Raw genomic sequence first — 17,500 nt, 5'->3', positions numbered from 1 at the left:
TGCCAGTACTCAGATAATAGACAAGCACAGACTCCAACTCCCAGGATCCTTTACTGCGCCGGCGGGGTGCACATCGAATGGCCCGCGCCACCCCGGTGCGCAGATGGACAGACACCGCCGGAATGCGGTGTTACGACCTGCACGGTAACACGGACATAACGGCGGAACCCAGCGGCAGAGGCTGGTCGACGCTTCTGGAAGCGTCTTGCCAGACCTGGAACTCTCCTTCCGGACTACCCGAGCCTCTGAGGGATAGCCTTCGGTGAAAGTTCGGAGAGAATTCTCAGGGAACGCACACTGAAATGTGACCTTAAACGGCCTCCCTTTTGTCTAAACCTTTGTTGTGATGGGCCAGTCCTTACAGTCAGCATGCTAGAGGAAAATGAAGACATTAATGGGGTGGCTGGAACTGTCTTCAACTTATTACTTCACTGTTTTCCCTAATGGAAAAAATTAAATTATCGGCTCATTTGTGCAGATGTCTCCTGTGGCAGGAATTTGCACATTGTGTCAGTTTCTATTAGACGAGGCATTCCTAGAGTTTTTCTGCCTGAGAGTTCTGTCGCACTAACCAGAGAACAACATTCTGTATCGCTACATGTGCAACTCTAGGCACATTAATACTATTTCTGTGTGTGTGTGTGTGTGTGTGTGTGTGTCTATATATATATAAATCTCATAATAAGATTTGTCCTGTTCCCCCATGCCGGTTCTTTAAATCTCTCACAGTGCAGCTGTAACTAGCTGTAATCCGTTAACTCTCTGGCCCTGCATTTTGTGGCGCTGAATGCTTTGAGTGACACCGTTCACCATGATGACTGTCGGGGGGATCCTTCCGAGGCTCACGGCGGCAACCCGCATTCATCCCCTCGGCTGGCATTCCAGCGCGACTCTCCTCCACAGCCACGCCATAGCCCGCAGCCGAGGATATTAAGCGGAGGTGTGTTCTTCAGACGGATGTGATACGGAAAAAACAGGGATTAAAAACCCGAGGCTTTTTTGATTGGCTGTCAAGAGGGGTGAAAGGAAATTGATTTTCATTCCCCCCCCCGTTAAGAGCCTGACATCTGGCATGTTGTGTGCGTAGCTGCCTGTACTGATGCTCTTCTATTCAGCAGGTTAGCTGGCTTCCACTCTGAAGCCTGTCAGAATAATTCCGCTGCTTTTGATTTAGGCGCCTTCCTTTGACAGACGAATGCTAATCAGGCCGCTTTATTTGATCCCCTTTCTGATTGTTTCTCCTACTCAGTAATTGGGGTCTCTTCAGTGGGTGTATGTTTATTACATGTGCCTTTTGCATGTGCATTCGTGTGTGCGAGCGTGCATGTGTGCATTCGTGTGTGTGTGTGTGTGTGTTTGCATGTATGTGTGTGTGCGTGTATGTGTGCATGTTTCAAGTTTCAAGTTTGGTTTATTTGTCACATACATAGTCATACACAGTATAACTCGCAGTGAAATGGTTGAGAGTGCTCTGTCCAAACTGAGGAAAAGAAAAGAAACCAGGGGTGCAAGGAGAAATATATATTCTATATATGTACAAAAATATATTAACAATGTATGTACAATATATGTATATTATGTTTATATACACAATGTACAATGTATATGGTTGTGTGTATATGTATGTACACAATGTACAGAATGTACAGATCCATCTTGTAAAATGACATATTTACAGTTTTTATGTTACATGGTGGTAATTGAATATATATACAGTTATGTTACATTGTGGTGGTGGTCCCCACAGTTTCCCTGATTCAGGGCACGAATGACCTGTGGGAAGAAGCTCCTCTTCAGTCTCTCTGTCTTGGTCTTTAGGGAGCGAAAGCGCTTCCCTGACCTCAACAGAGAGAAGAGCCTGTTGTTGGGATGGGTGGGGTCCTTCACAATCCTCCTGGCCTTGGTCTGGCACCGCTTGTAGTAGATGGTCTGCAGGTCAGGAAGTTCCGTATGAGTGATGCACTCTGCTGAACGCACTACCCTTTGGAGTGCTTGTCTGTCCTGCTTGGTGCTATTCCCAAACCAGACTGTGATGTTCCCCGTGAGGATGCTCTCGATAGTGCAGGTGTAGAAGTTCCACAGTACCTTGGAGGGCAGTCTGAAGTCTCTTAGGCGTCTGAGGTGGTAAAGACGCTGATGAACCTTCTTTGCCAGGGAGTTGGTATGGCGGGACCAGGACAGGTCCTGCGAGATGTGAACACCAAGGTACCTGAAACTATCTACTCTCTCCACCGTGGTTCCACTGATCCTCACAGGTTGGTAGTGCCGCTCCTGCTTCTTGCTGCAATCCACGATCAGGGATGTATGCAGTCCTAGATCCTCCAACTTAGTAGTGAGTAGGGAGGGGATGATGGTGTGTGTGTGCACGTGTGCATGTGTGTGTGTGTGTGTGTGTGTGTGTGTGTGTGTGAGTGTTCATGCATGTGTGTGTTTGTGTGCGTGTGTGTGCGTGCTTGCTTGCGTGTGTGTGTGTGTGTGTGTGCTCTTCTGGGCGGTAGGGCCGATTCGTGCTGTCAGGAGCTACAGGCCAAGCATGGAGAAAGAAGCGGAATAACATGAAAAATACATGATAACCCAGCAGTGTGTGTGTGTGTGTGTGTGTGTGTGTGTGTGTGTGTGTGTGTGTGTGTGTGTCACACCGTGACCGCGCATGTTTGCAGTGGTAATAAAGGTGCGATTATTTTGTCTTAGCTGCATGTGCTGTGCTGGAGCGAGAGCAGGTGTCTGGCTTGGTACATGGAGGGACATGTCTCTAGGCTGCTCTTCCTCCACCACACTCCTCCTCCTCCTCCCGGGCCGTGGCTTCTACCCTGCCCGATTCTAAAACAACGCCTTATCAGTGACTTATTCACTCACCATAAATCAATTATGGCCAGTGCATGGTTCTGCAAAACCCCCCACCACACCCCAGACACACACACACACGCTTTCTCTGGCCCTTCAGAGAGCAGACAAATTAAAAGCAGTAAGTGGCCGTAGCCTTGGGATGCTGCTGCATCCGAATGTAATTTCAGCATTTCAGCCTAACGGGCGTTTAAAGGGCCCTCCAGGGTCTGTTCCCGTCCCCCCCAAACCCCCCCACAGCTTAACAGGGACGCGTCTGCCTTCTCTCCATTTACACGAGGCCGTCCCTGTGCCATGGACAACGAATCCTCCAGACATTGTTAGCCCAGCTTCTAGAAGTCAGTGGTTGTCCAAGCTTCAGAGGTATCCATGGCCCGTGAAGCGTCCTCTATTTGCCCTGCTGTCCAGCTTGGTCTCAGAGGGTGATTAACTGTCGCTGTGTCAGGGAGGAGAGGGGAGGTGTAGGTGGGTGGAAGGGAGGTGTAGGTGGGTGGGGGTCCTTGGGGTGTCTGATGTCCTCCAAGGACTTGATGTCATGGTTTATACCCTGTCATAAATTGTGCTGAAGGATGGCCCTGATGTTCAAATGAGATTTTTCATCCCTTCACTCCATTTATTTATTTATTTCACATCCTTTTGCGATGTGAAGCCTTGGTCAGCCCAAGGTCGGGGGCAGACCGCGCAGCGCCCGGCGTGGCCTGACCGGCCTCGCCCCGCCTCGCCTCTTTAAGGGAGAGTGCACTTGGTAGGAAGCAGCTCTTGGCGCCGTGTTTGCTTCTTGCGAACACGCACTCTTCCAGTGAGCGTCTGTGTGCACGTCTTCCCTGCTTGCGGGGCGTCTACGGGGCCGGGAGCAGCCGTCTGGAGCAGACTGCACCAGGAGAGGAGCTCAAAGTGATGGAGCAAGGAAAGAGTGGTCCAGGAGCCAAAGAAAGAGTGATCCAGGAGTTAATGGAAGAGTGATCCAGGAGCCAAAGGAAGGGTGATCCAGGAGCTAAAGGAAGAGTGATCCAGGAGTTAATGGAAGAGTGATCCAGGAGTTAATGGGAGAGTGATCTAGCGGGCAGACATGCTTCTCCCTCCACTGGACACACCCTCACCTTTACCTAATGACTTTTCTTATAGTTTAAACAAAGTGGACAAATGATGAAGGTCAAAAGTTAAGGGAGCTGAGCCCCCCTGTGTTGTGGGAAATGGAGCCACAGATAAGACAGGAGGGCGGAGCCCTGCTCACGAGCGCTCCCGCATGATTGGTTGCCCTACAGTAAATGACAAAAATGGAAAGTGAGCCTGGAGAATGTAATGTCATTACCTCTCAGCCGTCTGCAGAGAAGCAGGAGGCGGGGCCGCTCCCGAAGAGCAGTGTGTGGGAGGGGCAGAGGAACCTGGGGGGCGGGGCCTGCCGCTGCACGAAGTTGGGGGTTGGGCAACTGCAGGCGTCTCTCCCGCCCCCCGGACCACAGCATCTCAGTCTGTTAGTCATGGTTACAGAGACAAGCAGGGACCTCCAGGAGGAAACATTTTTCCTTCAGTATGGAAACTCCACGCCAGCCAGAATGGGCATATTCATCTTAGAACTGCGAGACATAGTATTCTGCTCAAAGGCATTTAAGAAATATTGTTAACGCCAGCCTCCAAATGGTGGGAGACTCAAAAGACAGGGGAGGGCTTAAATCTTTATCTCAAATGTTAATTTCTGCTTTGTTAATGTAACGATGTTGGGAAGAGAATGTTAATTATCACCTCACTCGTTTTTCTACAAGTGTCTTTACACGCCTCACAGCCTTGACAAAGGATTTAACCAGACGAGAAGAGGATATATTTGACTTTAATTATTATTTTATTTATTTATTTTGAAATTCCCCAATAACAAGCGTTTGTTTGTAATTAAAGTAACACGTTGCCGCAGTTACGTCCCGCTCGTCTGTCAGCCTGTTCTTTCATCTGAAACACAGAGCTCTCCTTATGGCCTGATGTCACGATGTTCCTCCGGGCCGATCCCTCACACAGCGTGTCCCTGCTAGCGCTAGGAAAGTGGCTGCTCTCTCTCTCCCTCTCTCTCCCCTTCTCCCCTCTCTCTCTCTCTCTCTCTCTCTCTCTCTCTCCCCCTTCTCCCCTCTCTCTCTCTCTCTCTCTCTCTCTCTCTCCCCCTTCTCCCCTCTCTCTCTCTTTCTCTCTCCCTTCTCTCTCTCCCTCTCTCCCCTCTCTTCTCTCTCTCTCTCTCTCTCTCTCTCCCCCTTCTCCCTCTCTCTCTCTTTTCTCTCTCTCCCTCTGTCTCTCTCTCTCTCTCTCTCCCCCTTCTCCCCTCTCTCTCTCTTTCTCTCTCTCCCTCTCTCCCCCCTCTCTCTCTCTCTCCCCCTTCTCCCCTCTCTCTCTCTTTCTCTCTCTCCCTTCTCTCTCTCCCTCTCTCCCTCTCTCCCCCTTCTCTCTCTCTCTCTCTTTCTCTCTCTCCCCTTCTCTCTCTCCCTCTCCCCCCTCTCTCTCCCCTCTCTCTCTCTCTCTCTCTCTCTCTCTCTCTCTCTCTCTCTCTCTCTCCCCTTCTCTCTCTCTCTCTCTCTCTCTCTCTCTCTCTCTCTCTTTCTCTCTATCTCTCTCCCTCTCTCTCCCTCTCTCTCTCTCTCTCTCCCCTTCTCTCTTTCTCTCTATCTCTCTCCCTCTCTCTAGCTCTCTCCCTCTCTCTTTTGCACTTTCCCTCTTTCACTGTCATAATTCTTGAATTCTTCCTTTAGTTGCCTGTTTTTTGCCGACAATTCAGTTACGTGCCTGCCTGCTGCTTGTGTGTGTGTGTGTGTGTGTGTGTGTGTGTGTGAGTGTGTGTGTGTGTATGCGCACGTGTGCATGCGTGCAGGTAAAAGAGGACAGTGGGAAAGAAATCACCAGCCTCTGTAATCGACTCTGTCCAAACTCTTCATGACCCTGAAATAGATCGGACATGTTTCTCATGTCGTGCTCATCTGAGTCCTGCAGTCTGCAGGAACCGACAGCTGCCATAACTGCACCGGTCCTGTGGCCAGACGACCCAGATTGTTGTGGGCGTAACAATCCCAAAATGGACATATTTACTTTAAACATGTCAATTTCATGTCGGCCGCCCGTACAGTAGGGAAACTCTCTGCGTTAGTACGGTTCTGCAGCGTTCTGCGTGGAAGAAACTTTTAATTTAATGTCGCGCATCGCTGCCGGATTCGCTGAGACCTGCTCACCGCTCGCCGCTGAAATTCAGCGCCACGGAGGATCTACATCAGACCGGCGCTCATGTGTTATCCTCACAGGCCGCACTCCGGCCTGCTGATTAAATCCCTCCACCAACTGCTTTAAGGGCCTAGTCAGCATTTTTAAATCTAACAGCTCACCAAGGGCAGGGACGCGGAAGAGTCCAGCTTAGTGTAATAAATAATCATATCTGTGGACTGGGTGTGTGTTTATCTGTGTGTGTGTGTGTGTGAGAACATATGGCTGTTTGAGATTAAACATGGCTCAGTGACTCCCATTTTCATGAGAGCGAGGTTCTGACATTTAGATCTCATTTATTTAACTGTTTCATCTCCAAACGGTTGGAGCATCTCTTGGGCGTGCGGAAGTTCCAGCCGTTAAGCTATGCGCCGGCGCCAGAGCTTCACGCCCGAATATGCAGTCTCACCCCTGCCCCTCCTCCTCTTCCTCCTCCCCTCCTCCTCCTCTTCCATCTCTGATAGATTCTGCCTGACTGAACCTCTGATAGCAGAGTGCCCAGGAGAGGATTAGTCAGTTAGTGGAGGTCACAGGAGAGCGGGAGAAACGGAGCGAGAGTGAGACGGCGAGAGACAGAGTAGGAAGACAGATAATGATGGATGGATGGATGGATGGATGGATGGATGGATGGATGGACGGATGGACATCATTCAAATTTGGGCGTCTAGGTGTATTTCCCATCAATACACCTACATATACACACACCAGCCCATGCAACATACCTTGCGCCTACACTCACTGGACACGTTAGGTAAGTCCATGCTAAGCTGCATTTACTCAGTGCCCATCTGCCAGCATGCACAGTATACCAGTATACCAGCTACCACATCTATTACTGGTCAGTCTCGTGTATACCAGTATACCAGCTACCACATCTATTACTGGTCAGTCTCGTGTATACCAGTATACCAGCCACTGCATTCATTACTGGTCAGTTTCGGGTATACCAGTATACCAGCTACCACATCTATTACTGGTCAGTCTCGTGTATACCAGTATACCAGCTACCACATCTATTACTGGTCAGTCTCGTGTATACCAGTATACCAGCTACCACATCTATTACTGGTCAGTCTCGTGTATACCAGTATACCAGCTACCACATCTATTACTGGTCAGTCTCGTGTATACCAGTATACCAGCTACCACATCTATTACTGGTCAGTCTCGTGTATACCAGTATACCAGCCACTGCATTCATTACTGGTCAGTTTCGGGTATACCAGTATAGCAGCCACTGCATTCATTACTGGACGTACGTTCACAGGAGTTTTTTGCACGTCCCAGGGAAACCCGGTCCCACCATAACTTCACCGATTCCTTGGATTACGTTAAAACAGCGCTCACCCTTTAATCGGCGAGCCAGCGTCTTACATCCCACGCTCCCATCTGCCGCTCGTCTCCCTGCACCGGCGGGCGTAGCACGCGCTGGGCTAATCTGCGTGGATTCGATGACACACTGGCTGTTGTCTGGAAGCAGCGAACATCTATTAAATCTGGGATTAACACAAGGGCTTTTAGAGGCTCAAGACAGATTAGCGTCGATAAGGTTGCTAAAGACCGGCCGCCAGCAGCCATCTCAAACGCGTCCGCGCATTTGTCCGAACCGGCTGGTCGCCGTGGTCCCCCTGAAGGTTAGAGACAGGGGAGGAGAGCTACTCATGGGCTTTTTAGTTATTCAATGCAGACATCCATTTGCCATGTCATTTTCTACCCCTCCACCCCTCTGAAGTAGGTCATTGAGGAGATGGGGAAAGGTCAGTGCACACAACCCCCATCACACACACACACACAAACACATCAGAGCCTTGTCACCCTGCTTTGACTAGGCTGCTGAAATTGACGAGGGAGAGAGAGAGAGAGAGAGAGAGAGAGAGAGAAATGACAGAATTATTACAGAAACAGAGGAAGAGACAAAGAGAAAGTGAAGAGACAGACAAGAGAAAGAAGGAGAGTGAGACACTCTGGGATGGCGAGACAGACGAGGAGGAGAGTCTCTGGCTGATATGCAGATAATGTCATTAGTGCAATGCTGCTCTCTCCAGCCACATCGAGTAGCTGTCTGAGTCTGTTAGCCAGAGGGCCTGTGCTGACAGAACCTGTCCATAGTGCTGTGACCACCACAGCCTTCAACACATCAGCCTTGTGTGTGTGTGTGTGTGTGTGTGTGTGTGTGTGTGCGTGCGTATGCGCGTACGTGTGTGTGTGTGTGTGTGTGTGTGCGTGTGTGCGTGGGCATGTGCGCGTATATGTGCGTGGGTGTGTATTCATGCACGTGTCTGTGAGTCAATGTGTGGAAACACTGTCACACTAGTGAAAACGCCGTAAAACGCTTCACTGAAAAGCCGCCAGCAGCATGGTTACTGTCAGACTAAGGGCTTTGTCACCGCTGAAATTAGAAGGGGGCGTGGTCAATGCCTGCACAGTGGTTGGCTCTGAGGTTAGAAGGGGGCGTGGCTCACTGCCTGCTCAGTGGTTGGCTTTCCGGGAACTTTCTGCAGATTTCTTTGAAGAATACATTTAGATTCTTGAGTTTTGCCTTCAAACCCACTGTGGTAAGAGCTACAGTACGCTCGTCAGGGAAGTACACACACACACACACACACACACACACACACACACACACACACACACACACAGACTGCTCAATCTTGTCTCAGTGGGCGGTCCACCCATCTAGGCCTGGGGCATTGTGCATAAAAATCGAGTCCTGTCAAAAACATTGCTCACCCCGAACAGGGCTGGAAGTGCTCCTGTAGAGACTGCTGCCTATCTGTTAGCATTAATGATATCTCTCTGGTCCACCCACCTCTCTCTCTCTCTCTCTCTCTTCTCTCTCTCTCTCTCTCTCTCCTCTCTCTCTCTCTCTCTCTCTCTCTCTCTCTCTCTCTCTCTCTCTCTCTTTTCTCCAGTTCCTCGTTCTCTACCGGTCTAATACTTAGAAGTGGGGGAATTATTTTGTTCAGATATGTATCTCTGCATATGTAGATGTTATTAGTTTTGTTCACGCTCATTCTGTATTTTCTCTGAAACCTGTAAGAGTGTTGTTGTCTAATTCTTTTTCTTCTCTCCCTCTCCCTCTCTCCATGTTTCCAATCCCGCCGACCTCCCGATTCACGGATGCAGGTGAGTAGTCTGCTGTTTTGTTTTTCTCGTGTGTGCGTGTATCTTCTCGAAGGCTCGGAGATCTTTTTGCACTTTCTTCTAAGTTTGAACTTGTAGCCTGGCCTGAAGATGTAAAGATCTCATTCTGTTTCTGACAATCTAAAAAACCTGGCCTGAAGATCTAAAAATTTCCCACTTTATCTCTCTTTCTCTCAGTTGCACGCACTTGCATATAAATAATGAATAATGAAGTAAACAAAAACAGTAGATGAAGAATAAACAGGTGAAAACTGAAAGACGTATAATACAAGCACAGAGGATCAGAAGCGCTTTTATTGGCCAAGTACATTACAGCAGCGCTTACTAGGTAGTATCTTGGCGATAGTTCACACTAGCACAGACAGAGGCACAAAAAAACATTAAACAGAATGGAGTTTTTAAAAAACACTGCAAACAATACAGACTGACTTTGAGATATTATACTATATTTCTACATTTCTGTGATTCATCTGTGAGACTTCTCCTGTAATTGGGAGGTTAATTGGGATTAATTGGGGTTCTAACCATGACATGGTGGCATGTTCAGGTGCATGTGCGTGTGCGTAAGCGTCCGTGTGTAATGTACACAACTGATGGAGATTTACATGCTTTAATGATGTGGAATCAGGGCGAAGTCGGAGAGGGTGCTGTCAGTGCTCCTAATGAGTGTGTGTGTGTGTGTGTGTGTGTGTGTGTGTGTGTTTAGCCCAGGGGCATGGGGGGTTGTGCCCAAGCTTGGCATCTGTGTGCTGACACCCCCCAACGCTCCACAGATGCAGGGCAGACAGCCCCTGCACAGAGATCCCGTGTGTGCATTCCTCCACCCTAACGAGGCCGCTCGCTTGCTGTCAGCCCGCCACCGGAGGGCGGTGCTGCAGGCGAGGCTCCGCCTCCCACTCGGCGGCAGCGGCTCACGTCCACACGTGGGCTCTTTTCCTGAACTGTGCTCGAATCACGATGGCTGCAGAAGGCGTGGCCTTCCCCCTGGCCACACCCACTTCCATGCCTCCCTGTGCTTTACCTGCCCTCTGGTTTCACCTTGACGTCCTCCCTATTCCGTTTCTCTGCTATCCTCTAGCCCGTACATGACTGGACAGCATCTGACCTCACTGCTGACCAGTTGTGTTTTTGGGTCGTCCTCATCACGGAAGACACACACGCGGTACTGTACTGGCAGTGTAGTGAGATAGGGTTGATAATTCCATGGCATCGAGGCTCTCTAATCCCTAAATAAATGTGGGCACAGTTATGGGATATTAACCCCCCCAAACAGACCCCCGACCCCAATCGGATCACCTCAACGTGCTTCTTTTTCTGTTATTTAAGGCCAGCCATTTGATGTCATTTTGCCGTTCATTGCGTGTTCCTTTTGTCTGGAGGTCATGCATTTTCCCCGGAAAGCCTTGATCCGCGCGAGCTGACGCCGGGATTGTGTGCGCCCGTGGGATGCTGAGCGCTGGGAATCTGATGTAACTTCACGGTGTGAGTTGGCTGGAGGAGCGAAAAGCCGCTCCTGATGGGTGCGGCGCCGTAACAAGCTCCCCAGTGGCCGCCCGGGTCCCAGTAGGGGATGTCAACACGGCAACAGCGTCACTACACCCGGGACGGGGGGGGAAATCTGAATTTGAAAGAAAAACATAAATAGCTGAACGTATGAAGGGAGGAATAAAGTGAGAAACTATTATTAAAAAAACGGGGGAAAAAGCAGACGGCCGCACGCTGACGTGTTCCGGTACACTGTACTTGTAGTGACATCCAGATCTAATCTGAATATTCTCAATAATGTGCTGCGATCTGATGCTGTTATTATACTGGCTCTGATGTGTCTGATGGCTGCGCATCGGATCCTAGCCTCTGGTCAGGGAAGCCGGTCGGTTGACCAGCATTGACCGCTGATTGTCTCCGGTTCAGTCCAGCAGCGTGGTCACGTGTGGGTCAGAGCTCGCTCGATATGGCTCAGCCTCTGGTACATTCCGTTGGTGTCCTGTAGGAGATGCAAGCTACGACATTCGGGGCTCTGATTCCCCTGTGACCCTGCCCTGCGGCACAGAGGTCAGAGGTCAAGGCATGAGAAGGCCTTAATGCACTGTCTGTCGAGCTCTGTACCAGCAAGTGTATTGCTCAGACTCTTGTGTGTGTGTGTGTGTGTGTGTGTGTGTGTGTGTGGTTAGATCCCATGAACCTGTGCTGAACTACTGCGATAATTACTGGCTAGACATACATACTGATTGGTGTGTTAGTTTACACATTTACTACAATAATGTTATATATCCCTGCTATTTGTTTTTCTTCTATAGTTCATGTCCCAAACATCATGGGCAGTATTTATCTTTCCCTTTTGATTTTCTTGAAAGTTTGGCGCTTGAATTATCACCTGAGCAAATCTTTCACCTAGCGCTAAATCTTGGCCGACACAGCGGTGTTGTCTCAGTATGCACTGTTCTCAGAACAGCGGTTATCCTAGCTTTTGCATTACCCAACTTCCTGCGCTGTGTGTGTTCTCGTTCTCCTAGCTCAAAACCCACGTCAGCTCTCCCTATAGAGAACGCGCACACACGCGTTGGTGGAGCTGCACCCTATAGCCTGGTCTGGATCTGCTCCCTTCCAACCACATCACTGGACCTCTGCGTCTCGCTCCGCTCTGTCCCAGCCTGAGACTCCACCTCCACCCCCTCTCCTTCTGGGCTGCCGCGGCCCTAAATACACCGATCGTTCCACCAAGCTGCCATTTATGAAAAACCCCAATCCACTGTAATTAAGCGTCGGCTTCGCAGACGCTCATATTTAATCCGGGGCCACATAAAGAGCTCCGGGCCTTGCATGTCTGAGCTGACAGGGCCTTTTTTTGCAGGGGCCTTCTTTCTATCCTTTAGCGAGCTGTGGTGTGTCATCTATACGTGTGTCTAGAAGAACGAGGGTAGCCAATGGCATCTGGCCATTGAAGTGCTCGGAGCTTGGGCACCAATAGTCTCCCCCCACCCCCCCTCTTTTTTTCTTTTTTTTTTTTTCGTGAAGAAAAGTTTCCAACTGCCGTGTGCAGGCTTCCAGACCGATCCTAATATACGCGTCTGCTGAGCAGTGATGTAATTAATGAGTGTAGCAGGGGAGACAGCAAGCCGCAATCGGCGAGCAAAATGGAACCATATGCTGGAATGCTCGCACGTTTACAGGCACTTACATGGCCTGTGTGTGTGTGTGTGTGTGTGTGTGTGTGTGTGAGTGTGTGTGTGTGTGTGATGAATTAATTTAGAAAAGTAATGCAACTTATTTACTCTGCGTGATTCCACACACACGTTACATGTATCCACGGCCTCTTCCTGCCTGACTCTGGCGGTCCTGGCGTAGAGAAGCGTCTCCCAGCAGCAGGATGTGTGCGTTCCCAGGCGAAGGCGGCAGGTCTGCAGACATGAGGAACAGGACGTCTCAATCAGACGGAGGATAGAAGAATCCTCACTTCAGTCACCCCTACAGCCTGCTGCTGTGATAGTGATTTATGGTGTTCTTGTTTTCGGTCTCTCTCTCTCTCTCTCTCTGGGAGTGGTCTGGGAGCCATAGTCAGCGGTTCTGCCCCTCATGTGTGATTCACCGCGTCAGACCACGTCAGGGAGAGAAGGTGCAGAAAATTAGAAAATGTCATAGTTTCCACTTTCACTACCGCATTCACTTATTTCCTCATTCACTAGACAGGGGGGCGCCTGTCTACCTGACAGCCAGAGAGAGCTTGCTCTGCAAAAAAACAGAGAGAGAGAGGGAGAGGAGAGAGGGAGAGAGAGAAGAAGAAGGAAGAAGAAGAAGAAGAAGAAGAAGGAGAAAGAAAGACTGAAGAGGGAGAGAGAGAGAGGGAGAGAGAGAGAGAGAGAGGGAGAGAGAGAGAGGAAAGGAAGGAAGGAGAAGAGAAGAAGAAGGAAGAAGAAGGAAGAGAGAGAGAGGAGAGGAAAGGAAGAAAGGAAGGAGAGAGAGAGAGAGGAGAGGGAGAGAGAGAGAGAGAGAGAGAGAGGGAGAGAGAGAGAGAGAGAGGGAGAGAGAGAGAGGGAGAGGGAGAGAGGGAGAGGGAGAGGAGAGAGAGAGGGAGAGAGAGAGAGGGAGAGAGAGAGAGAGAGAGGGAGAGAGAGAGGGAGAGAGAGAGGGATAAGGAGGAACACAAAGAAAACAGTGTTTGGGGGACCCTCATACACAATGGTCCATCTGCTGGACACACACACACACACACACACATAATGTACAGTCAGTCCACAACGCACCGTCTCCCAACCATCTTTCAACCCACTCTCTTCTCCTGAGACCACCCAAAGTCTTTTCTTGCCCCATTTCCTTCTAACAGCTCTTAAACTCCCTCTGCATCTCTCCACATTATGCATATGAGAGAGAGAGAGACAGAGAGAGAGAGAGAGAGAGAGAGAGAGGGAGAGAGGGAGGAGGTGGGTGGGTGATTATATCTCACATGCTTGCTTCCATGCTTCTGATTTTCACTGTGATCCTCTGTGAGACAGAGCTCAACTCTCTCTCTCTCTCTCTCTCTCTCTCTCTCTCTCGCTCTCTCTCTCTGTGTGTGTGTGTGTGTGTGTGTGTGTGTGTGTGTGTGTGCTCTCTGGCTCTCTGCACTGTGCTGTTCTCCAGCAGCAGGGGACTGCTAGAAAGTTTTAGCTCCAAGTTCTAAAAATATCTTTCTGAGTCTAAGTTCTAAAGATATATTTTACAGCAAGCTTTCTTCCTGTTTGTGTGTGTGTGTGTGTGTGTGTGTGTGTGTGTGTGTGTTTGTGTGTGTGTGGGTGGGTGTGTGGGTGTGTGGGTGTGTGTGTGCGTTCCTGTGTGGTGTATGTCGTTTACATGCAAGTAGGGTGTTTTTGTATGCATCTGCTTATACAATACTTGACTCGTCCTTTCTTCTCTCTGTGTGTGTGTGTGTGGGGGGGGAGTATGTGTGTGTGTGCAGGTGTTGTGTGGTAGATAGATGACACTCAGGGGGCCTGAGGCATGACTGCTTCACACACAGCCCAGTGGGCATTCCAGATCACTGTCTTTAATGTGTGTGTGTGTGTGTGTGTGTGTGTGTGTGTGTGTGTGTGTGTGTCTCTCCATGTTGGGGCCCAGAGGGTGGAGCAGTGTGTGACTTTCTAAAAATGTTTACCGGCATAAGCTGGTGTGTGCACTCACTATCACCGCCTAGTCTCCTTAATGTATGGAAACCACACACTAAACTGTCATGGGCTGTCAGTTAGTCCAGTCATCTATGATTCACATCATTGCTTTGGTATATTTTTTGCCTTTATTTAATTTTCAGCAAATATTCATAATCATAAAAACAAACAATGGATCAAACAATGGATGGGCAGATCAACTATAAATGGATGGATGGATGGATGGATGGATGGATAATATTGCATAGATATAAATAGATACATAGGCAGTTTTGTCAGACACATGTACAGATTAAAGAGAGGAGGGAAAGCAATCACGGATGCTTTAGGAACCGTGGTGATGTGGTATATCCAGTACTGAGAGATGTTAAGTGCTTCTCTGTGAGCGTCTCCACAGAAGGGCTGTTGTCTGATTGGCCCCAGTGCCTCCAGCCAGCAGGCTCCTGTGAATGCTGGGATACTCACCATGTAGGAGGCAGACCCTGAGTGACTTTAGGAAGTAGTGCTCCATGCACATGTATTTGGCAGGCTACCGCACACACACGCACGCACGCACGCACGCACGCACGCACACACTTTCCTGTGAGTCTGTGCATGGATGAGTGAGATTGTCTCACTCTGAGAGAGACGCACTGAGGTGGTTATTAATCCTTCTACGTAAACTGGAGGTCTAATTTTCACCTAATGATTCCACATTTCTCTGCGTGGTGAAACTCAGTCTCCTATGACATGCCTCACACCAGTATCCCGAGCTACAAGAGACCCATTTAGGCCTGGACCGTGGCAGAGATCAGACTTAGAGCATATATCCTGTGTAAGGACAACTTTGGTGTTTCTGCTCTGGTGTGTGTAGAACAGACTGGGGTACAGCGCGATGTACAGTACACGCTGAACCTTCCTGCTACACTCGCAAACAGCCGTGGTTACGGCGCTAATAAGCACGAAATCGCACAGATTTACGACTAGCGTGCTACACCGAGCGTAACAGTTAATGCATTTTAATAATTGCACTAATAACACTGAATCATTCAATTGACTGGTATGTGACGAATCTTCAGTACTAGAACGCATAATTAATTCGAACGCCGTCACGAGATGATGGATAGAAGCCACCGGAAGATCTGGGCGCTTATTTCGCGGGGGTGTAGAGCTGTTCTGTTAGTTCCGCTCCCTTAGTCACGGCAGGTGTCTGGAGGACCAATTATGCCTGATACTGCAGGGAGGAACACGCAGATAACAGCTGCCGTTACGTGTGTGCGCTACGCCCCGAGTCAGCGGCATCGGACCCGTCCGTCCGTCCTGTGTACCGAGCGTCCCGTCTTCCACCGGACGCGCGCAGGCTACCCGCGGCCGGGGCGCGAGCCTCGCTCCTGCGGCCTGCGCCGTATGCCGGCTGCCTGGCTCGGGGTAATTGGCGCTCGTTTGGATTCGGTGCGCATGTCGCTAATTAAGGGGCCCTGTAGTGCAGGTGCTATGCCCAGGCCAGGCGCTGATCTTAGCACTCAGCCGTGAGGGGAGCCACGTAACCGTGAGGCCCTCCTCCACATTGCCACCACGCAACAGGCTGGGCAGGGCAGCGTGTGTGTGTGTGTGTGTGTGTGGTCTTTCAGAGGTTGTCTGATCATCCATTGTGGCTGAATATAATTTATTATATTAAAGGCAACTGCCTTTAGTGCCCTGCAGTAGCGTTACATTGGCTAATCCGCCGTCTACGTGACGGTCTTCCTAGGGCGGGGTCTCCCCAGGGCGGTGTCTCCCCAAGCAGGGTGTCTCCAGGGCGGGGTCTCCCCTTGATCCTGTCTCCTCTAGGATGAGTAGAGCTAGCATCCACCCGAGCACGCTGGGCTGCCTCTGCTGGTCCGGGCATAGCGTCTGTAATGCATGTGCACATTTAGCTGTGGGTTCCCGTTAGCAACCAGTGTCAGGGTGGGGCCAGGGGACTAGGGGCGGGGTCAGCGGAGGCAGAGGGCCTCTCGGGAAGACCGGGGTGGAGGCTCGGCCTGCAGAAAGGGGGAGATTGCTACTGAGGATTGTGAAGCAAAAGCAATGAGATTATGGGTAGGGAGGACCTTTAATATCGGGGCCTCGATATTGCCTGGGACTACCACAGTGGCTAACTTAAAAATGTCAAACATGATTTAAAAGGTTATTACACTGCCTCAGTAGGGGGAGAGGTAGATTTCTTTCTCCTATTTTCCCTCTCTCTCTCTCCATCTATCTATCTCTCCCTCCATCTCTTCTCGGTCTGTTCCCGCAATCTCTATCAGTTGTCCATATTTCATTATAAATCTATATGGAATCAGATTCATTTTGTCTACCTGAACCTTTTTCTCGATTATCCACACATGGTTCATGAAATAACCTTTGTCCCATCCCACCCCCACGCAACCTCCCCAAAAAAGAGCACATCATATCAGCCCAGTAGCTCCACAGCAGGGATCGATTCGTCGACAGTTCTGGGCCCCACGCTACCTCGATATTGATGAGCTTGTAAATTTGGGGCGAACTGAATCTGTGTATCGATCGGCCCATGCGGTCTTTGAAGTGGGAGATCAGCCCCGAGCCTTCCCTGCGCGCGGCCCGGTGCAGGCAGGTTCGACTCGCTCGCTCCGTGCTCCGATTAGCTCCGAAGACGGCCAAGGCTCAAACGCCGGTGCCAGGGGCCGTCTGCGGAGTCGCCCCCGTCCGCCTGCGAGTGTCCGGTTCCTCCCGGTCCGCTCCGGCAGGCGTCAGCACAGGAACCACCTCGCTGCTCTCCTCCTCTTCCTCCTCCTCCTACGTGGCCCACCTCCGTTGCCACTCCACGCTCTGCTCCTCCGAGGAGGCGAGGACAGGGAAGGGTGAACCCTGGCCCTCCCCTGGGGGGTGGGGGCAGGAGATTAACGGTGAGCGGTGGATAATTCGATAATCAGAGGCGCTTTTGCATAGCAGAGCCGCGAGGTTGATTAGCCTATCGGCCGCAGGGCTGCCGTCCGGATGGGGGCCCTCTTCAGACGGAGGGTGGCCGCCACCCGCCTTTCTCAGGGAAGATCGTGGTCCCTGTCGCAGCCTCTCGCGCTCCGCCGGCGTCTGGCGTCCCTTCCTCTGGTTCTCTTTGTCCACCTGCTGTTGAATTGCTGCTAGCCATCGCATCTCCTCACTTC

General features: G+C 50.4%; 1 protein-coding gene across 13 annotated transcripts in view; it reads left to right on the top strand.

Annotated features, from left to right (window-relative positions):
• robo2 (roundabout, axon guidance receptor, homolog 2 (Drosophila)) overlaps positions 1-17,500 on the top strand; it is a 262,803-nt gene that overhangs the window by 148,386 nt on the left and 96,917 nt on the right. Inside the window, exon 1 of one of the 13 annotated variants that reach the window (XM_081699884.1) lies at positions 9,108-9,201. The exons of the other annotated variants lie outside the window; for them this stretch is intronic. Coding sequence (XP_081556010.1) covers positions 9,162-9,201 — 40 coding nt within the window. The 5' untranslated portion in view covers positions 9,108-9,161. Of the gene's footprint in view, positions 1-9,107; positions 9,202-17,500 lie in introns of those variants that run through there. 13 annotated transcript variants of the gene reach the window in all.

Source organism: Electrophorus electricus, chromosome 17 (genome assembly GCF_041902795.1).
Source record: "Electrophorus electricus isolate QZ-2024a chromosome 17, ASM4190279v1, whole genome shotgun sequence".
Classification (NCBI taxonomy): Eukaryota; Metazoa; Chordata; class Actinopteri; order Gymnotiformes; family Gymnotidae; genus Electrophorus; species Electrophorus electricus.
This window is presented reverse-complemented; position numbering and strand designations above follow the sequence as displayed.